We start from the raw sequence: 23,492 nt of genomic DNA on the forward strand, positions 1-23,492 counted from the left end.
GCAGGGATCTAAAACCACTGACAACGGTGGGAAATCACAAGCAGGTTCTTCCGTAGAGTAATGGAGTTTGAAAGACATAGCATGATGACGGGAGACCTTTCAAGTGTCAGGGTTCTGAGAGCAGAAGACTTCTTTCAATCAGAACTTTTGGAGAAAAAGCGCGGATGCTGTGACCACCAGTTTTTTATTTACACTGAGGGTGGTTGCTGTCCCAGTTTCAGAAATATTGATTTCTATTCTGCGGGTTTATTTTATGCAATTGCTATTGATATTGGGTGTGTTCCAAAAATCTGTGTCAGTTTGTCTTGGGAGCTAAGTACTGGAAGCTAATTTTTTACCGTCCGGTCTCTTTCTCATTAGCCTGAAAAAAGGGGCAACAAGACTTTGGGAATTAAGAATCTCTGTCAAACACCATCGTACAATTTGAAAGCCCTTGATAATGCATACAGTGTTTTTTCAGGAACTCTTGAATTTTAAATGAATTACGAATTATGGAGGCATCTGAGCGCTGTCTCTTGATCCCTGTTTTAATAATGGGGTGACCTGTAACTCAGTGGCCCATATGCAGATAGTGCTAGGGGATGCAGGGGAGACTTCTTTGTTACTCAGACACTGGTGGCCAGGGATTCATTAAATGTTATCCTGTGCTTTCTGACAAGTTCAGCTTTCCGAAATCTTCAAATTGGAATGGATGTTAGCTACCCCACACTTTGTCAAAAGAGGCTAAAAAGAAGTTTAGCCTCTTTTTAAAAGAACTTTACTGATGACAAGCTCATCACCTACCACTTTTCACAATTTTGGATAAATAATAGGCAGTTAGCTGTTTATAATTTGCAGTATTTGTTTGGCCACTTGACCCTATGTTCATTTTATGACTGACTTTAGGAGTAGAAATTTAGGCAGATCGGATTCAGCAAGCATTTTAATATACTTTGTGGCCATGACCTTTGGCCGCTCTTATAAATTAAACTTTTTTAGGTCTACAGTGACTCTAGAATTAAAATATTCATGCTTAAAGTAAAGAGTCACATAATGTGGAAGTATAAACCATAGTGAGGTTGATGGGAGCTCTTCTTGCCTCAGAATGAATGAATACAATTCTGACTCATTTCCATTTGACCAAATGAAAGGGTCTGGATTGCTATAGGATTCACAATTATTTTACCCATGTAACTTGTACTTTGTGGAAGGGCTGTTTTCCCAGTTACCAAAGAATGATGAACGCATGAGGGAGATTCTCAAGCCCAACTAGTGCAAATTATGTATTGAGCCGGAAAACCTAGTCAGGTATTTATTGATTTTTTGCAGCCTCTGGACTCAGTACTATGCTAGGTACACAGAATAGATGATGGCAAAAGATGCCCACAACCTGGTTGTAGAGATGAGCCCAGGAAAATGATGAGCATGGCTATATAAGATTATGTGAAGTTGTTTGGTGTCCACTTTCAAAACTCAGGGAAGAGAAAATCCCTAGGGGCTGGCCTTGTGGACAGGAATTGGGCCTTGATGCGTGGATGAGTGGATCAGATTTGGGTAAATTAACCTAAGGTATTTTTGGGTAGCTTCCAGGAGCTGTCCCCTTTACACTGTTAAAAATCATTCTTTGGCCCTTGTAGTTGAGCCATCAGTTTGTCCAGTTAGTAGTGCCTATCAGGGAGTTGTTTGTTTGTTTGTTTGTTTTTTAACTTGGGCAGGCACCGGGAATTGAACCCGGGTCCTCTGGCATCGCAGGCAAGCATTCTTGCCTGCTGAGCCACTGTGGCCTGCCCAGTGAGTTGTTTTTTTAAAGCAATTTTTGTATAATGTGAAAGCTTTAGAAGAGCAAATACCTAGGGGGTAGGGTAGAGAGGTGGAATTTGTCCTGATTTCCTCTGCTTCTTATGCCATTAAGAAGATATGGGGAACACCATAGTACATGGAACCTTGAGTAGGGCATGAGATTTGTAGGTTTGTCCAGGATAATGTCCCGATAAATCCCAGAGTTATTTGAATAATGAATAAAAAAGTATTTGCAAAGTCCCCATGGAGGAATGGTAAGAGAGGGGAAAAATTCAACTTCCCCAAGTGAAGAAATCTTGATATTCTCACAAGCAGTGGGAACAAACAAAGCAATAGGTTAAGCCCCTAATCTTGGGGTTTGTTCATATCAAACTTAACCCTGCAAAGGATAGGCTAAGCCTACTTAAAATTAGGCCTAAGAGTCACCCCCAAGAGAACCTGTTTTGTTGCTCAGATGTGGCCTCTCTCTCTCAGCCAGTGCAACAAGCAAACTCACTGCCCTCCCCCTGTCTACATGGGACATGACTCCCAGGGGTGTGGACCTTCCTGGCAACGTGGGAAGAGAAATCCTAGAATGAGCTGGGACTCGGCATCAAGGAAATGAGTAAACCTTCTCGACTGAAAGGGGGAAGAGCAAGAAGAGACAGAATAAAGTGTCAGTGGCTGAGAGATTCCAGAGTCGAGGTTATCCTGGAGGTTATTCTTACGCATTATATAAATATCACCTTTTTAGTTAAGATGTAATGGAGAGGCTGGAGGAAACTGCCTGAAAATGTAGAGCTGTGTTCCAGTAGACATGTTTCTTGAAGATGATTGCATAATGATATAGCTTTCACAATGTGACTGGTGATTGTGAAAAAAAAAAGAAGATACCGGGAACCATCAATCAAGGACACTTTAAGAACAAGTATAAGACATTTCACTACTCCCTTTGCCACTAAGAAAATGTAGCATAATTGAGGAAAACTGATTTTATATTCAATATGAAAGCTTTGCATCAGAATTTATATTTAAACATATTTTTCATAAGTCTAAATTGGTTAGAATTCATATATCAATAGTTTAGCCAGTAATTGAAATTGAAACAGTAAGTGTCTGGAAAAGTAAGAATTGCCCGTGAACCTCAGTTTCATCATCTGTAAAATGGAAGTTATTATAGTATTGACTTTAAGGGTTGTTATGAGGATTAAATTATATAAATTATGTAAACTGCTTAGAATAGTGTCTGTTATGTAATAAGTTCCATGTAAGTGTTAGCTGTCATTATTTTGGACTATACATGGCAATCGTTTTACTGGGCAAATGCTATCTGTATGTGCCAGTTATAAATAACTATCTATGGGGGAGGATGACTGCATTTTAATACTTTTCCTGTATTTGAGTTATTTCAAGAAAATAAACTTTTAAAGGAGTAGCAATCCTGATGTTTCAGACTGTTTAAGAGACAATTCGTGTTGGCATAAAACATGTGCTACATTTTCTTTGTTCTGCTAACTTCTTTTATATTCCTACATTTCCACAAATTAAAGCTCATTTGAATAAAAAATGTAATTAGGGGATAAGTCTCAAATGCCTTCAGAATTTCTGAAATCTCTACCATCAGCTAACTTAACTGTAGCAATATTCAGGATGTGCATTAACTTAAACAACCCCCTCCCCTATTTTATTTATTTATTTTAAATTGAGCTGAAATTCACATAACAAAATTAATTGTTTTAAGGTAAAAAAAATTCAGTGGCATTTGGTACATATACACCTTTATTTTCTTAACTAGCCACTTGATCTATGAGAAATGATTCATGCCAATTGACTAGCAATGAATGCAGATGAATTTATTTTTAGTTTCTACCTTCTGGCGTGTGTCATGTGGTATGGGAGGAAGTTGAACAAGTTTGGAAAGTAAGTTGTACAGGCTGGTGAGGTTTGTTTGAAAAGGCATAGTGATGATAGAACTTCTGTTGGTTTCTCTGTGGTTCAACAGAGAGCACAGGCCGGATATAGGCAATTTCTTGAGAGCAATTCCCTGGGCTAAAATATAAAAAGTTCAACTTCAGGCTGATACTGCTTCAAAATATAAGACCCTCGCCCTGGCCCTCATCTGCCATGGTGCCTGGATTATACTGCTGAGGTCTGTCTCTATCAAAATGCAAATACACAGTTTAACCTAACACCTTTAGCTGGTTTCTGGTTAAATGATTTATAAAGCTCTGTACTTTTCTAGTTTTAGCCCTAAATTTTATCCTCATTCATTGCCGGCAAGGGGTAAGAAACAACCACTTGTCATATTACAGAACAGGGCTCTAAGGGAGTGAGAATCTTTGGGCATTTTTTTTTTCCTTTGGCAGGGGAAGGTGGTCAGAACGTCGAGTATTTTGGAGGTTTACTCACTTAGAAGATAATTGACCCCAGCAGCAGATGTAAAGATATAAGCTAAGTTTGCTCCTTTTAAAGGGAGGGAAAAAAAGACAAAATGTTATAGTACAAAATAGTGATTAGTGCACTACAAGAAGCAAACGTTCTTATGAAAGAGACAGAACAGATGATTTAGGTTCTAATGAAAAGGCAGATTTACCGTGATCTGGATTTATCAGGTTCAAGAGTGTAGATTTTCCTCCCCAACATTTTATGACCAAAAAACATCAAATATGCAGAAAAGTTAAAGAATAGTTTATGTACACCCATATACCTTCCACCTTAATTCATCAGTTAACATTCTACTGTATTTGCATTAACTATTTATATATCTGTTTTGATGAAATACTTGAAAGTCACAGATATTGTGACTCTTCACCACTATATACTTCTGCAGCCATCTCCTGAGAATAGTGATTTTTCCTATATACCCACAATACTGTTATCACAACTAAGAAAATTGATAATTCTATAATATCATCTACCATTTAGTCCATATTCAAATTTCCTTAATTTTTAGTGGGTAGGTTTTTCTTCTTTTTTCTTTTTAATATCTTTCAAGTCCCTTTTGATCTATAGGTGCCTTTAGACAGTGAGTGAGCTCTTGAAGACATTGGGTCCTCTTGTGGGGGGAAGCAGGAGAAATGTTGGTGTGTGATGTTCAGGAGAAACGGTTAGTGGTGCAGGCTTCAACTTCTCAATCTTTAATCTATAGCCACCTTTGACAGCATCTGTGTGCTTTACCTAGGTTAGCAATCTAGTCTTCTGCATTAAGATTTAAGATAAGGCAAGGGCAAAGTAACTTTTTTCTTACTCCCTTTTGTTTTTGTTTCTTCCCTTTGTCATATCTCTTGGTGCTTGGCACGTTTCTGGAATGCCATGCTTTGTGCAGGAGGTAGTGATGATAGAAAGGTTTGTAGTCAGAAAGACTTACAGGGTCTTTTAAATAATTTTCAGTGATATAATAATTTGCCCATCAATGGAGAAATATGTCCATGTGCACAGGTTTTTTCTGAAAGTAATTGTCAAATCCTGAGACTTCCTTTGGGTTACTAATAATAGTGCAGATTTTGGGCACCTCTCTTACTAGCTTAGTGCTTTCTGGTGCAAATAGTTTACTGGAAACATGTCCTGCCTTCATTTGCTGTTATCGCAATAACTTCCTAATGATGGATTATGTAGCTCCTTTGTAGGTAGATTTGGGTGTTCTGAGCTCTACTCCAGAGGAGTTGATTTATTTTCTTTGTCACCTGTGGATTTAGCACCTAAATCAAAGCTTCCTCACTTGCTTACTCCCCTTTTTTTGTTTGTTTTGTTAACAAAGCTCTTTGTAACAATATCATCTTAATATTAGTTCTGGAATTTAAATAGGTTCAGATATGACCATGTCGAGTAATGTTAAAAATTGACATTTGGATGTATATTTTTCCATTGATTTCCAGATAGCCAGTTTGTTTCATTAGAGGTGGTTTAGGTTTACAGAAAAATCATGCATAAAATACAAAGTTCCCACATAATACCCTATTATTAACAGGTCACCAGATATCCAATGTTGTCCTGGAAGTAGTTGTTTTATGGTGGTTTTAGCTACTTATTTGCATATTTATATTATGCAACATTGACAAATATGAACTCAAACAGACTTAAACTGAGCCTTTTTTCTGAAATATGGGGCATAATGCCCTGTCAGTATTTAACTAAGGAATTTGAAAATTCGTACTATAAGAGATTTCAGTGCCCATATATTGTAGATGATGATCTAGATTATAAAAATGTCTGATGGTCATCTTTTAATTGAAGGTGATGATCACGTTCCTTCCAATTTTAAAATTCTATTAAGTATTGTCTATACTTGTTTGTGAATATACATAGGGAGTTTCTAGAAGGATTCACAAGAAACTGATAGTAATTTTTGCCTGTAGCAATGGTGACTGGGGATGTGGGATTAGGAAAAACTGTCATTATATTTTCTTCTGTACTGTTTGCATTTTTACCATGTGCATTGACTTTCTCAACTAAAAAAAAAACTAGTATAAAAATGTAATTTGAATGTTTTCCTTTTTTAAAGAAAGAAAAATATATAATACTCTGAATGCTAAAAAACAGATCCACTGGACTAGATATTATGCACGTTAAAAATAATTGTGAAGACTACAAAACAGTATAGGAAAACCATTAATTAATAAGTGAAAATGAGCTATTACAATGTTGTAAAATATACCTACAAATGAATTATAATGGATGGTATATGAAGAAATGAAAATAGCTCTCTTGGGATTGTGAGCAAATTTTGTTTTTTCAAAAAGTCATTTGGAAAATTTAGTAATCCTTTAACTGATCTTAACAAATGGGAACTTTCCCTTTTGTTAAACTAAAGGGAACTTTAGTACAGGAGAAATCTTTGAGGATAGAGGCCAGAGCAAGAGTAAACTGGTCAGGTTTTTAAAGACAGTTATGACTGGTGGAATGAGGAGAAAAACAGAAATTAATTAGCGCAGCAGTAAAACTGTACCTTCAGGCTCATAATGTAAGGATGATGGTGCTAATAGCTAACCTGGTGCTTGCAGTGTTCCACAGACTCTGCCAAGCACTTTCCTTGGCAAAGTAGCTGCCCCACTACCCCATTCACTTATCCCTATCTGGAAAGCGATGGTGCCACAAATGGAATCAGAGTCAACCTGACCCTCACTAGAGTGTTCTCTTTACACTGAGCTCTTCACACCTGCCCAGCTGGCAAAATAATCCATATTGCTTCCTTAGTGGCTGGACCCTGCTAGCTATGACTTGGATGGGAATGAGAGCACCTTCTCTGCCCTTTGATTTCAGAGGCTATTACAGAACAGAGCCGGGCTTAGAGAATGAAACCTAACGCTAAAGAATTCACAGCCACACCGACCTTGTCCTTTTCTCCCAGCTTCTGTGCCACTTGCTTCTCTGCTTCTGTTTGCCCCTGTTTACTTTGTTCTATTGTTCCTAAGAGTACCACTAATTTTTTGTTTCATGAACTGAAAGAGGTAGGCAATTATCAGAACTACTTCAGCCACTGCACTAAATCCCTGAAGGCACAGCCTAAAGACAAAGTCCACCCTCACCACACCCTTTTTGGCTGTTGTCTTTTCTCCTTTGATAACTCTTTGTTTTTCCTTCTACTTCCAGTCTCCTAAAGACTAAACTGTTTCCCAGAAATTCCTTTTTGCATTTTCAAACTTTTATAGTACCTTCATCTAATTCCTTCTTTTAATTGTCAACTTGTGTCTGAGTTTATGTAGTTAATCCAAAACAATTTGCAAAATAGCTTTCTTGTAGATGTCATCTGACAATAACATGGCCATTTTACAGATTGCCTAATTTGCTTGCGTGGAGCCAGTTTCTTTACTGGGAGCTAAGTAGGGCTCATGCACTCACAGCAAAGAGGCTGACCCAAGGCCACAGTAATCTTTTACCCCAAAACCAGTAAAACCTCAGGGAAAAGATAAAACCTCTACTGCTTGGGATAGAAGTAAACCAGGTTTTAAAAATAGAGTATGTTTGGCTTGCCCCAATCTTTGATTCAGCCCAATTTACCTACCCAACAGTGCCAGTCTGAGACACCAAACTGATTAATAGGTATGTATTTTCAATCAAAGCATGCATTTTCTTAGCCTCCAAGTCAGGGTATTGACATATGAGAGTTTCACAGTTTCCTTTTAAACTAAATTTGCTATGTTTTGTTAAATTTTAACCACCTGACATTTAACACATAGTCTAGACCTCGTTCAAAGAGTCAGTTTTGATGGCTCTTGACTTAGTTTATTTTGTTTATTTTCTGACTCCTTTCAGTTTTTAAACTGTTTGCTTTGACACTGGAGATGACAGTCCAAAAAAACATTGCTCCATTTTGCTTACTTTAAAGTATTGTAGTGGGCTGGGACCGAAATTGCACCTGGCTAATGAATGGCCGTGCTGGGATTCAGTTTGAGGGAGGGCTGCTTCCCCAACCTGGACTAATTTTGTGTTCTTTAGTTTCCCACAGTCAGATTACTCGCCTCTACAGCCGGTTCACCAGTCTGGACAAAGGAGAGAATGGAACTCTCAGGTAGGCAGTACCTTTATTTTCTGTGCAGAAACAAGAAACTGTCAATGTCTGAATAGCCTTTATCCCAACGGCAGACACGATAGGCATCTAACATGCGGAGGACAGGGACTGTTTCTTCACTGGTGTTGAGAATCAGTGATCCACAAGGGATTTAATTAAACAGAACAGTGATATTAAAATTGTCATTAGGTTCTTCTCTCTGCTTTTCCTCCAACTCCCTTTAGTTTGGATGGCCATTGTTCTGCTCTTAGGAACTTTTCAAGAGTTTTAGCTCATTCTGCTTGCAGTTTTCCATGACCTTTTACCAAGTACATTGGCTCTTATGAGTTTGATTTATAGCAATCCTGGCAGTCTACAACTGTTTTGTCCTCTCTTCTCTCATTTGCCCACCTGTTTTAGATATCTGGGCTGCTCGTGAAATGGGTTGGGTTAAACAGTGGGAATTTAATTGCTCATGGTTTGGGGGCTGGAAAAAAGTCCAAATCAAGGCATCATCAAGGTGATGCTTTTTCCCTAAAGACTGTGGCTTTCTGGGGCTAGCTGATGGTGACCCTTGGTCCTTTGCTTGTCAGATGGCAAGACATATGGTCGCCTCTTCTGGCCTCTCCTATCTCTTCTGGGTTCCATTTATTTCAGCTTCTTTCTGTTTCTTCTGTGATTTTCTCTCCCTATATCTGAACTGCTTATAAAAGTCTCCAGTAAGAGGATTAAGATCCATCCTGGTAGAGGTAGACCACACTTTAATCCTTAACTGAAGTAACCTCATCAAAAAATTCCTACTTACTGCAGTTTCCTACCCACAGGAATGAATTAGATTTTGGGGGTTCATATAGCATCAAACCGCCATACCACCAACCCGCAACCCTTGAGTACAATACTTCATGTATATTAGATTAAATTTTCAATATTTGAATCTTTAGTAGTGTTTCCCTATTGACAGCTCTTTTGCCACCCAAGGACCAGTTGATAAAATATAGAGACATTTTTAATTTTTAAGACCAGAGGATGCTACTGGCATCTGGTGGGTAGAGACCAGGGATGCTACTAAACATCCTCTAATGCACAGGACAGCCCCTTGTAATAGAATTATCCTGCCCTAAATGCCTACAGAGCTGAGTTTGAAAAGTTTTGTTCTAGAGTAAGTATATGATCTCAGAGTTATGCAATGTTTTATCATTTCATATTTCTAATTATTTTGTCATAGTTAAATAGAACATCTCCTTACCTCTTACTCACCTCCCATAGCAACCTTTTTGTTTTTGTTGCTCCTGAACTTTGTTTGTCTGGCACATGATGAAGCTGTTTTGCCTTTCTGGTGACTAGCATGAGGCAGTTTAAGTCTTCTTTTGGAAGCTTTTGGGCATAGATATGGGATGTAGCATAATGGGGAAGGAGTACAGTTTCTAAGCCCTTGGACATAATCCTTAGAACAGCTAGAGATGCTGGTAAATCCAGAGGGCAGTGTTTGTTTAGGACAAATATCCGCCATCAGGAGAATCTGAGGCTGACCAAAGTCATGCTGCACAGCCATCAGAGTCAATGACTAAGGGATGCCTGTTTGTGCCAGGACCATGCTAGGTGTTTTTAAGACCTTTTGAGTTTGCACTTGAAAAAAATCAGACTAGAAATCTTGAATTTTGTTTTCCTTCAGCTTCATTGTTTTCTTAATTTTTTTTTGATTAGTATTTCTTTAATTATGAGAGAGTATACTTCATATATTTATTGGCTATCTGTATCTCTGAATTTTCATGTCTTCTGCTCATTTTAATTGGTATTCCTTGTTTATTTTGACATTAAAGACTCATTGAAAAAATAATAGGAAATTAGAATTTCTGCTTATGTATACATACACACATATATGTGCACACATAATATTTTTCAGATATGTCACATGTTGTCCGTGGGAGTTGTCCCACATCTCACTGAATGGGTGTGTCCTAGGCCAAGCTTAGGCACTGAGTGGGGGCAGCTGGCAGGAAGCGTGATTTTGGTGGAAACACAGAGATGGATTCCAGGGACAGAAACAGGGATCAGTAGTCAATTACACTCTCTCCAGCTGGAGAACTCAGCCATTCATTTCCATAGCCACCAGAGTCTACCCCTTGCACCATAAAGTTCTGCTTCTCCGTGAAGATTTGAGAGGCTGCTCCTCCACGGTTCCTGTGAGACTCACTTCCTTTAGCCTGTGGTACCTCTCTGCCATCCTTCGTGTGTCTTCAGTGGTTTCTACAAAACTCCTGAAAAATTCCCACTTAATTTCTTATGCCAAATACACTATATTGAAACTGCAATGAGAAAAATTGCAATGTGGAAGGGATAACTGTAGTGTACAATCTCTCCCTTGTCAAGTTCAGCAGCCAAATATGACGTAATTTCATCTTAGTTATCCTAGCAACCAGGAAAAGAGCTAGGAAAAGTTCCTGAGGGAGATATCTGTTGCCTTCTGTGAACAAAGCCTCAGCAGTGTTGTCTAGCACAGGAAAGTGCTAGCTCTTTCCTGGTGTACTACTTTTTCAAGCTCTGAGGATACTAGGGAAAGGCTGTACTACTTTTTCAAGCTCTGAGGATACTAGGGGATCTGTAGCGCCAATATCTAACAGAAACCCAAATGTTCCCATCTGATGATTCAGGTTGAAAGGACTTCTGTCAAGGGCCCTGAACTTAGCATAACATACCTGTTTTAAATGAGCATTCAGGTGCCTCCAGAGTGCAGTAATTCTATCTGCTGTGCAGTTTCATCTGCCCAGCTACTCATAATATAAGAGATTCTTTTAAGCCACCAAACAGGCCCCTGATTCTAACACTTGGCTTTTAGTGGTCCTGTATCTTATTATCTTCTGTAGGATAGCAATACCACTTAGCACTAACCAGGTACCTCTGCAGCCTTTATTAACATTGTTCCCACCATATATCTCAAATGCCTGAATTATCACAGGAAAGGGCATTCCCCTGCACTGTTATGTTTTTTCTAGGATATCACTGTTGAAATATTTAGCAGTTTGGTCACAGACATGCAGCAGGGACAATCTGTTCAGCATGACACCCTCTTTGCCCACTGCTGGTTACCAAGTTGTGCCAAACCCTCAGTTTACCATAATTTCTTGGATCCTCTCATAACCACTTGTTATTTTAGGCCCATTGAGAAAGAAAAACCAAGATGAGAGTAGATGTGCAGCAGATTTACTGGGGGAGGGAACAGGAGAAGAGGAGGGCGCCTTCATATCATGACACATGCAGAAAGAGGTAAGGAAGTTAGGAGGATTGGGTAGCAGGAGACACATTTTACAACACAGTTCTAAGAAAGATTGATCAAGGCCAATGGGTAGTTCTTGATCAATGGCAAATGTAGGAGTCATCTCAGACCTTGCAAATGAGCTTACTTGAGAACTTTGGCCTTGTAGTCATTGGCTAAAAGCTGCCCACTAAAAGTGTCCTCAGCACAAAGGCAGTGGTGGATCCATTGGACAGATGATAAGCACAGTCAGTTATGCTCCCTGCAGCTAGAGATCTGAAGAGTGACTTTCCAAAGTGATGACTGCCACATCTGTTATTCTACTCTACTACAGCCTTTTGGAGATCACTTGATATGGGAAATTATGCTGCATTCAGTGTGTCCAGGCAAAGGAGACTAATGGTCAGCTTGAAACTATTTTCTCATCAGTATGCCAGAGCCCTTAGATTTTACCCCTGCTCAGCCTGCTGGCTACTCTGGCTTGTATCCCTCACGCTTCACTCTCCTTTCTTAATTTTTTAATAATTAATATTAATTATTTTTAAATAACATTATATTAATAAATCCTTTGATTAAGTCTTCAAAAGTTCAGACTTGTCCTGAGCCTTTTTCTTCTTTGTAGAGGGTAGGTGATTTGTTTATAGGCCAAGCCCTTGATCTTCAGGCTTACTCTTGTGAAGCTTATGTGTGCAGCAGAGACGCTTAGCATACCTATAGGTATGCTGAAGAGTTACTTCTGGAGGACATCTTTTGTTGCTCAAATGTGGCCTCACTCCCTCTAAGTCCAACTTTGCCAATGAAATTATTGCCCTCTCCCCTACATGGGGTATGACATCAGGGGTGAAATTCTCCCTGGCAGTGTTGGAGATGACACCCAGGGATGAGTCCAACCCTGAAACCATGGGATCAACAATGCCATCCTGATCTAAAGGGGGAAAAGAAGTGTAAAAAATAAGATATCAATGGTTGAGAGAGTTCAAATAGAGTCGAGAGGCTACTCTGGAGGCCACTCTTATGCAAGCTTCAGTTAGACACTGCTACCTATCATACTTGCCAAACCCCAAGCAAAACCATTCCAGTCAATCCTAAAGAGTACCTAGGGCAATATATAAGATTCTACAAAGGTTCCTAGTATTAGGGTAATTTTCCAGAAACCTACAACCTCCAGATGGGTCCCTGGACCAGATAAGTCCTGAAATACAGAGGGGCCAGCCTCTCAAGAACATCGGTTAGTTCCATCCCCATATCCCATATTATTGACAGTCCCTCCCAACATGAAAAAGTTAGAATGGGCATAGCCCAAATACCTCTCAAGAGTGGAACAGGAAGATCAAAGGTGATGGTGAAATTATACAGAGAAGGTAGGGTTTAGCAAACACTACCAAACAAATCCTTATATACAAATAAATCATTATATTCATTGAATAATACTGAATCATTATATTGATATTTCTTTTAGTCTCCAGTATCTTAGAGCAGCTAGAAGTAATAAACATAAAATTTTAGAAATGTAACCCATACCAAACTCTGAAATCTATTCTACAACTAATTGTTGCACTCTGCTTTTAAATTTATTGCTTTTTTGCAATATGTTATTTTTCACAAAAAGGGAAAAAAAGTCGATTGTGATGATAAAAAAATATTTATTCCTTCTAGCCTCCAACGTTCTAGAGCAGCTAGAAGGAAAAATCTGAGATGATGGTATGGTAGCCCATGACAAACTCTAGGATCTGTCCTGTAACTAGTTGTTGAAGAGTGCTTTAAAAACTATTGCTTTTTTCTTTATTTGCTTTGTATGTTATATCATACAATAAAAAAGTTTAAAGAAAAAGTGGGTGACCTGTAATTGTGTGCATATGTGTGTTTAATTTTCACTGTTTGCTGGAGAACCATTTGTTGAAAGAGCTTTTTCTCCTTGAAAAAGGTAAAAAAAACTTTCTACATCTCAGCTGATGTCACCTGCTCCTTAAAAATCTAGGTAAGATTAGCTCAACCCCTAAAACCCCATTTCAAATTATTTGGAAAGTCAGTGAACTAACTCGTTCATTTGGTAGGTATTTATTGAGTACCTTTAATGGTCTCTCAGTGCTGGTTTTACAGATTCTTGGTGGGAGAGTTGAAGGCAGAAAATGATGAAGTAATTTTTTATTTCATGGTCACTGAATCTAACTAATCTTTTGTACTTAGCTCTGCAGAGCTCTCATTCTTATACCTGTTTCTGTATCTCCATCATGGTGTGGATTAAAATGTAGGAGAAGCCCCAAGCCACCTTGTAAATAAGAAGAAATTGTACTATTGTGCCACATACTATACATCCTCCCACCCTCCATCTCCTCTTCTGCTCTCTCCAGCCTTAGAGATAACCTGGTGAACTCTAAATTTTTCAGTAGTGCTGAACATTTAAGCTCATAGTAAACTCAGCTCCAGGCTGTCTTGACCATTAGAACCCATCAGGGTGCTCAGCAGAATACAAGTTGCCCCTCATCTTTTGTTACCTGGGGTAGGCTGTGCCTTCTCAAAAAGGTATTTGTGCTTATTAGAAGAAACATTTTCCCTTCTACACTTTTTTTTCACTTTTCTCTTCCAAGGTGCTCCATGTCTGAGGCCTGAAGCCAAATTCTGCTGAGTAAAAGGTGTGCTATAGTGTTCCTTTGTAGTGATCGGTCCCCATGGGAACATAAAGCAGAAACTTCAGAAAGCTTTGATTATAATGAAGCCTCGAGCATATCAAAGAATATTTTATATAGCACTAGTTCCTTGATCTGTTCATAGATGTTGTGTTTAAAAAAAAGAAAGGAAGAAAAAATTACTAAGTAATTTGCAAAAAGCTCAGTAACAAGGTTAAACAGACTTCTTACAGAATTTCACGGCATCTTTAGTATGCTCAGGTGAATTGTGAATCTCTAAGAGGAGGGTTTTATAAACTGTATTTGCCAAAATGATTTTCTATTTGCTAATAGAATGCCATTCACATTGGATCATCTTTTCAAACTGGTATTTCTTAGAATATAAGTATATCAGTAACCTCACAAATAATCGTTTGTTTCAGATGCCATTATTTTTTATGAAATATTTCTGCTACTTAAATTGGTCTTTCTGTAAAAGAGCTGGGTCCTGTAGATGGTCCTTTGTAGGTCAGGTATAGATGAGAGCCTGGTCACATCTGAACGCAAAGATGGTTTCATTTGTTCAAATGCCCTCTGTGGTGTTAGAAGTCAGGATAATGATTAACTTTGGGGGAAGGCAGCAGGTAGAAACAAAGGGAACATAAATGGGATTTCTGGATGCTAGTATTAAAGTAATCCGTTTCTTTTTCTTTTTCTTTTTTTTAATTGTGTGCAAGTGTTCATAGAAGCATTATTTACAATGGGCAAAAGGTGGAAACAGCCCAAATATACATCAATAGATGAACTGATAAACAAAATGTGGAATTTACATACACTGGAATATTATTCAGCCATTAAAAGGAATGCAGTTTGATATATGATATAACATGGATGAACCCTGAAAACACTATATTGAGCAGGACAGACCCAAAGGACAAAATAATGTGTGATTCCACGTAAATGAAGTATCTAAAGTCAGCAAATCATTAAAATAGAAAGTAGATTAGAGGTTACTAGGTTCTGGGGTGGGTGGAGGGAGGTGGAATGGGAAATTATTGTTTAGTAGAATAGAGTTTCTGTTTGGGATGATGTAAAAGTTTTGGTAATAGATGGTGAGGATAGTAGTACAACACTGAATATAATTAATACTTGTGAATTGTACACTTAAAAATGGTTAAATAGCAGATTTTGTTTTACTTATCACAATAAAAAAAATTGAAAGATCACAAATTTAATTTTTTTGGTGTACAACTGTAAAATCAACTTACATTCAATATCACATTGTCTTGTATGGTTCTCTGATTTTATTCATTCATTCATTTATATAATCCATTTCTTGATCTGTGCATTGGCTGCACTTGTCATTTGGTGAAAATTCATCATGTTCAATGCTTGTGATTTGTTTACTTTTCTCTGTACGTAAACTTTGATAAAAGTTTACTTTAAAAATACTATGCGTCGAGCAATTTTAATGTTGTGTCTTTGTCAGATAATGCTCTTTCTCAGATATTGTGGTGATGAAAATCCTGGACATTAGATCACAAAGGTTAAGGTGACTAACCTTATAGCATGGGCCACTTAGTCTATGAGGAAGTTATTACTGGGAAGTTTTAATTGGCTATGTTGTTTCATGTCATTTAAAAAGAGATTATCTGTAAATTTTAAGATTGTGTCCTGAATGGTAACCATTTATTTGCTCAAACAGTGAGTTGAAATCAGACCTTTTTTGAGGTTCATTTTCTTGTTGGATTTTACCCAGAGGACAGATGATTTCCTAGACAAGCTCTTGCTTTGTAGACAGTGGTATCAGTCATTCCAGAATGGAGTTTTACAGATAAGAAGCATGACACCTATGTAGTTCTCATTCTTTTTCTAGATAGTTTTTTCTCTTTCTCCTCCTTTCTTTCTCTCTCTGAAAGCTTCAAATATCTCCTCTTGATGTTCTGAAATTTTACAAAGATGTATGTGTATGGTTTTTTCATTAATCTTGCTCAGTGTTAGGCATATCTTTTCAGTTAAAATGGGTCTTTTAACTGGGACATTTTCTTCTGTTATTTCTTCGATTATCTCCTCCCCTTTGCATTCTTTATATGTTCTTTATGGCATTTGTGTTGATTGACTGTTGGATCATGTGACTTAACTTTTCTCACATGTTCTGGCTCTTTGACTTTTTTGCTTTGCTTTCTGGGAGATGTACTTGAGTTTATGTTTTGATCCTTTTGGATGAACTTTTTTAGTCTACAATCACATTTTTTTTTTTTTTTTTTTTTTATTAACGGAAGGAAAAAAAAGAAATTAACACAACATTTAGAAATCATACCATTCTACATATGCACTCAGTAATTCTTAACATCATCACATAGATGCATGATCATTGTTTCTTAGTACATTTGCATCAGTTTAGAGGAACTAGCAACACAACAGAAAAAGATATAAAATATTAATATAAAGAAAAGAAATAAAAGTAGTAGTAATAGTAAAAAACAACAACAACAAACAAACCAACAAGCAAACAAAAACAAAAAAAAACCCTATAGCTCAGATGCAGCTTCATTCAGTATTTTAACATGATTACTTTACAATTAGGTATTATTGTGCTGTCCATTTTTGAGTTTTTGTATCTAGTCCTGTTGCACAATCTGTATCCCTTCAGCTTCAATTACCCATTGTCTTACCCTGTTTCTAACTCCTGCTGAACTCTGTTACCAATGACATATTTCAAGTTTATTCTCGAATGTCCGTTCACAACAGTGGGACCATACAGTATTTGTCCTTTAGTTTTTGGCTGGATTCACTCAGCATAATATTCTCTAGGTCCATCCATGTTATTACATGGTTCACAAGTTTATCTTGTCTTAAAGCTGCATAATATTCCATCGTATGTATATACCACAGTTTGTTTAGCCACTCTTCTGTTGATGGAGATTTTGGCTGTTTCCATCTCTTTGCAATTGTAAATAACGCTGCTATAAACATTGGTGTGCAAATGTCCGTTTGTGTCTTTGCCCTTAAGTCCTTTGAGTAGATACCTAGCAATGGTATTGCTGGGTCGTATGGCAATTCTATATTCAGCTTTTTGAGGAACCGCCAAACTGCCTTCCACAGTGGTTGCACCCTTTGACATTCCCACCAACAGTGAATAAGTGTGCCTCTTTCTCCGCATCCTCTCCAGCACTTGTCATTTTCTGTTTTGTTGATAATGGCCATTCTGGTGGGTGTGAGATGATATCTCATTGTGGTTTTGATTTGCATTTCTCTAATGGCCAGGGACATTGAGCATCTCTTCATGTGCCTCTTGGCCATCCGTATTTCTTCTTCTGGTAGGTGTCTGTTTAAGTCTTTTTCCCATTTTGTAATTGGGTTGGCTGTCTTTTATTGAGAATTTTTGCATCTGTATTCATTAGAGAGATTGGTCTGTAGTTTTCTTTTTTTGTAATATCTTTGCCTGGTTTTGGTATGAGGGTGATGTTGGCTTCATAGAATGAATTAGGTAGTTTTCCCTCCACTTCGATTATGTTGAAGAGTTTGAGGAGAGTAGGTACTAATTCTTTCTGGAATGTTTGATAGAATTCACATGTGAAGCCGTCTGGTCCTGGACTTTTCTTTTTAGGGAGGTTTTGAATAACTAATTCAATCTCTTTACTTGTGATTGGTTTGTTGAGGTCGTCTATTTCTTCTTGAGTCAAAGTTGGTTGTTCCTGTCTTTCCAGGAACCTGTCCATTTCTTCTAAATTGTTGTATTTATTAGCGTAAAGTTGTTCATAGTATCCTGTTATTACCTCCTTTATTTCTGTGAGGTCAGTAGTTATGTCTCCTCTTTCATTTCTAATCTTATTTATTTGCATCCTCTCTCTTCTTCTTTTTGTCAATCTTGCTAAGGGCCCATCAATCTTGTTGATTTTCTCATAGAACCAACTTCTGGTCTTATTGATTTTCTCTATTGTTTTCATGTTTTCAATTTCATTTATTTCTGCTCTAATCTTTGTTATTTCTTTCCTTTTGCTTGCTTTGGGATTAGTTTGCTGTTCTTTCTCCAGTTCTTCCATACAATCACATTTTTAATTTCCAAGAACCTTTCTTGTTTTCTGACCTCTGGGATATCATAGGAGCCTTTTTTTGTTTTACAGGTACAAAAATTTATCAGATATTCATAGGATTATTTATTAGAGTTTTCAGGATTCTCTTTGTTCCCTGAATTATATCTCTGTTTCTCTTGATCCTTCTCTTTTGTGCTGTTAATTTTATTAAAATGTCCGGTGACCGATGATAGTCCATTTATATTTATGGGAGAGACTGGGTGGATTATTGTAGAAAGTTGACATGGGTTCGTTTGTAGTTGGTTTCCCAAGTCTCTTTCCATATGGGAGGGGGTCTTCAAGATCTATGTAACAAGAGCAGGTCCAGTTAGGTTGATAGAACTCACTTTAGGGTATATAGTCAAGGAGCAAGAAGACAGATTTGCAACCCTCTTCCCCAAATAGGGGAGCTGTATTCTGGGGCACTGACCTCCCCACTTATTTGGAACCTGACCCAGGTAGAACTTTTAGTTTCTTTCTGTAGCAGCTCTCTGTTTTTATTCTGGGGGCAAATAGTTTTATATTCTTGGGATGGGTCCTGGCAGCACTGAGTAACTGACCTCTCCTTTAAACAGTCCTTTAATTAATTCTCCTGAACACCATTTCCATACCTGGCAGTTCTGAGTTTGGTGTCTCTCTGAGAATCTACAGAGCAAAATGTCTCTCAGCTTTATTGCAGCCTTCTCCTGGGCCCTCTGCTCTGTTATATTTGTCACTACACCGATACCTGCTTTCTGACTTCCAGAATTTGTCAGAATCCCTTAACTACTAGTATATTCTTCCCACCCTGGTTGCTTGTATCATGGATATATTCCCATGTGTACGTTTTTTGCTGACATTTGAGTGGGTTTTAGAGAATGAGAGGTAAACATGTATATGTTGTCAACATCCTTAACCAAGTGTCAGAATACAGCTTTGCAAAAAAGCTGGGTCTGGCCCTACCATGCAAAAATGAACTTAAAACAGTTAGCATAGACTGGCTTTGGCACTTATTGACACTTTTTGTGAAAAAATTCTATCAAAACAACAAAAGCAAAGCTACCTAAGTTTAATGTAAATTTCACTTAAATGCTTTAGATAATGATTATTGTCAGTCAGTGTTGATTAATATATTGTACCATATGACTTACTGCCATTCTATACTTAAATATGGAAAGCTTCATTTCTTAGTTGATTGTGTATTCCAGTGGGTATGTCCTATTAGATTTTAAATCTCTTCATAATAAGTCATCTAAAGCATCAACTTCTGTGTGTTTGAAATATAAGCACTTACCAGTGTGGTTGAACACCACCACCACCGCCCCCGCCACCAAGAGAAGGGACTTGTAGAATGAAGAATATCGATTGTAGCGCAGTAGGATGGCACTTCTGGTTTGTAAAGCTCTTTCAAACTCTCGTTTCTCAGAGCATCCTGTGCCCTTGATTGTCTGGAAAACCTCTCCTCATTGGGAATTTCTTGGCCACAAAAAATGCCGTAGTTCAGTTCTCATACTTGCCTCCTACCAGTAATAATGTCTTTTCTCAAAAAATCTTTGAGGAAGATTTTCCTAGGTATATTATGAAGTTGAATATAATGTCTGTATGTTTTTTATGAGTACATTCAAATCTCCATTTCAAACAAATCTTGCACTTGTAGTGTATGAGCCACTTGGGAGTATTTATTCTTTGCTGTTAGATGTGCCTTGATGGACAAGTTTCAGAAGCTAAGTTTTGGGAAGTTGCCCAAATGAATCCCATACTACTATAAAACAACTAATAATAATAAACTTTGCGTATTGTTTAACATTTTATAAATAATTTTTTATAGTCTTATTTTAATTTTGACCCTGTTCCCCTTGGTCTGATGGCTAAAACTGCATTGTATATGCAATCTAAATTCTGAGAGTAAATAGTATCAAAGGGTTTAAGTCTTTTTGATGTTAGAATCCAATACTGGATCGCTTATGGAACCTGAAGGAGTTCAAGCTAGGTTGTGCACTCACCACTTAATACTAGACCTGATATTTAAACTGTGCCTTTTCTCATCTAAAATTACTTAAGCTTGTTAGACATTAAACTGAGGTATGTGGCCATGCAATTCAAATAAGCCTTGGTTCTCATTTAAAAGGCATAGTAATTATCTTTCTTAACTTCTGTCAAACAAGAGGAGCTACATTTTGGAGGTAATGGACTTTGTTATATAGAACAAATTATGTAATAAAAGCTTTGTACAAGTTTGTTGAATTAATCAGGAGCTCAGTAATTTCCTTTACCTTTTATTGTTTTAAGCAATCCTATTATCTTATGAATGACTTCTAGTTCATTCATTTGATGAAAAAATTATTACCCAAAGTGATCAGAGCTTTGTGCTTAGTCCATGAGGTCAGTGTTTATCTGATGAACTTGCTGAATTAATTAAGCACTGTGTAAATGTTAAACCACAAGAGGAACAGAGTGTGATAGAGTCCTGGATAAAATAGGGACATTTCATGATCTTCTGTCTTCATTAACATTTGATATGAAGGAAGTAGGAGAATGTGTTTTATCTCTTCTGTTAGTAAACTTCTTGAAGGCCAGAATCAGATTTATTCAAGTTTATATTCCTTTTTTTAAACTGTTTTTTTAGACATAATTTCAAACTTAATGAAAAGTTACAAGAATAGTACAAAGAACTCTCATTTATCTGATACGCAGATTCACCAGTTGTTAACATTTTGCCACATTTGCTTGGTCATTTTCTCTCAGTCTGTGTGTGTGTAATTTTTTTCTAAACTTATTTCAGTCATGTCTATCATGACCCATTACCCCTAAATAGTTCAGCATATATTTCCTAATAACAAGGACATACTTTAATATCAAAATCAAGAAATTTTATATTTGATACAGCATGATTCATCTAATACACAGTCCATATTTCTAATTTCATCTATTGGCCCGATAATATCCTTTATAGGACATTTTTTTTCTAATCCAGGATCCAATCCAGAATCATGCATTCAGTTTAGTTACATGTCCCTTTAGTCCCCTTTAATCTGGAACAATTGCTCTGCCTTTTTTTGCCTCAGTGACATGAATATTTTTCAAGAGCCCAGCCCAAACATGTTAGACAGCTTTATATTATTGGTACAGAACATCAACCAAAGAAGTTTTAAAAATTTTTTTTTACTGAGTGTATTTTGGGAGAGCACTTCCCTTTCAAAAAAGTTTAATATGGGAAAGAAATGTAGTTTGTTAGAAAAAGAACATGTGCTTTGAATTTACAGACCTAGATTTTAGTTCCAGTTTGGTCACTTACTAGCTGTGTGGCACATGGCAAATTACTTTATCTCATTTACTCTTGGTTTCCTGAGCTGTAAAAGGTATAGATAATACATTGGCATTAAGAAATGAGATAATGTATTTAAACAGAGTTAGAGCAGTACATGATGTATGGCAGTGAATGGTAACTGTTAATAATATTCACTTCCACATAATCTCCCAGTTATGTGGGAATCACTGCTGTTGCTGTGTTCGAGGGTCAAATACTTCTAAGCTCTAGTTTGTAGAAGGCAGTGGCAAAGATGCCAGAGTTAGAGCAAGAAAGTATTGAAATCAGTTGGTCGCCACATTTTGGTCTTTCCTTGGAAATAATTTTGCCTAAGAATTGCTTGCATTTTACAGCTACTGTAATTACTCTTACCAGGGATATTTGGGGCGCCTGAATTTTTACCCCCAATTTTTTCTATGTACTGTTTGATACTGTCCAATTGCGGTACACTCTCCAAACTTTATAACTAAGTACAAAATGGTAATGTTCAAAAAATCATTTACAGGGACAGCTTAGTATTTGCTTGTTAGTCAGTTTATTGACGTAACCTGTGTGCTGAATTCCCTGGAATGTGGCATGGTCAAATCTGGCTCTTTCACTCCTGAGTTGGTACAAGAAACACTTGGCAGCTATTAAAGTGCTATTCTTTGCAGTTATTTGGTGTAATTTGGCACAGAAATAAATTCTAGGAGGTAGCATTCTTGCTAGGTTGTACCTATTTCAGACTGAAGGATTTCATGCTAAGGGCCAGTAGTGATAACTCAGGGTGATTCTCTCCTTGACTTGGCAGCCGGGAAGATTTTCAGCGGATTCCAGAACTTGCCATCAACCCATTGGGGGACCGGATCATCAATGCCTTCTTTCCAGAGGGGTGAGTCTCTGCAGTGTTAGGTTTCCTTCCTGGAGCCATTTCAGCCTGAATTAATTGCTAATATGGAATAATTTTATTGGTTGGTTCATCAAAGACCCTCATCCTCTCTGATTATCTTTGGCATCCCTGACTTTGTCATTGTCAGAATTCATTCTACCCACTTCCCTTTTTCAAACCTTAAAAAGCATTATCAGCTCAACTTCAAGGTTCTGTCTTTTATCTCTGTTTATCTTTCATATAAAACTAGACTCTTTGAAAACTTTTATAATAATAATTTCAAACATTCAGAAAAGTTGCAAAAATAAGAATAATACCAAAAAATGCCTATATATCTTTTACCCTGATGCATCTATTATTAAATTGTTATCATTGTACTTCTTTCTTTTTAATCACTTATGCATTCTCTCTCTGTGTGTCAGACAATGAAAATACGATGCAAGTTAAATATAAATTTTCTAATAGCCACCCTAAAAATAACAACAAACACATTAAATTAACTTTGAAAATACATATTTTATTTAATCCAGTATATAAAAAAATACTATCATTTAGGTATGTAATTGATATTAAACTGTTACTAATGAGATATTTTACATTATTTTTCATATTAAGTCTTTGCTATCCAGTGTGTATTTTTTTTCAAATTGAGGTACAAGTGGTAGAATTCTTGCCTGCTGAGCAGGAGACCTGCGTTCAATTTCCGGCCCATGTACTACCTCTCCCTCCCCAAAAAACCCAACAAATGGTGCTGCAATAATGGAATAATCACATGGAGAAAGAATGAAATGTGACCCCCCACCCCACATAGCATACAGAAATATATATATTTTTTATTGACAAATCTTCACAGACATACAGTCCATTCATGGTGGCTCACAATATCATCTCACAGTTGTGTATTCATCGCCATGATCCTTTTTAGAATATTTGCATCACCCTAGAAAAATAAATTAAAAAAAAAAAACCTCATACATCCCATACCCCTTACCCCTTACCCCTCCCTTTCATTGACCACTCGTATTTCAATCTATCCAATTTATTTTTATTTTTTTTTCTGGCTTTTATAAAGGAGAATTTAATAAAGTTGCAAGTTTATAGGTTTAAGCCTATGGAAATGTCCAAATTAAGGCACCAAGAGGTTACCTTCACTCAAGA

The 23,492-nt window shown here is 37.2% G+C and overlaps 1 protein-coding gene across 2 annotated transcripts in view; it reads left to right on the forward strand.

Moving 5' to 3' along the window:
• Positions 1-23,492, forward strand: part of CHP1 (calcineurin like EF-hand protein 1) — a 67,171-nt gene that overhangs the window by 726 nt on the left and 42,953 nt on the right. Inside the window, exons 2-3 of one of the 2 annotated variants that reach the window (XM_077127509.1) lie at positions 8,194-8,266; positions 22,257-22,337. In XM_077127509.1, coding sequence (XP_076983624.1) covers positions 8,194-8,266; positions 22,257-22,337 — 154 coding nt within the window. The remainder of the gene's footprint in view (positions 1-8,193; positions 8,267-22,256; positions 22,338-23,492) is intronic. The other variant, XM_077127510.1, reaches the window with a different exon arrangement.

The sequence above is a fragment of the Tamandua tetradactyla genome, chromosome 14 (assembly GCF_023851605.1).
Source record: "Tamandua tetradactyla isolate mTamTet1 chromosome 14, mTamTet1.pri, whole genome shotgun sequence".
NCBI classification, from domain to species: domain Eukaryota; kingdom Metazoa; phylum Chordata; class Mammalia; order Pilosa; family Myrmecophagidae; genus Tamandua; species Tamandua tetradactyla.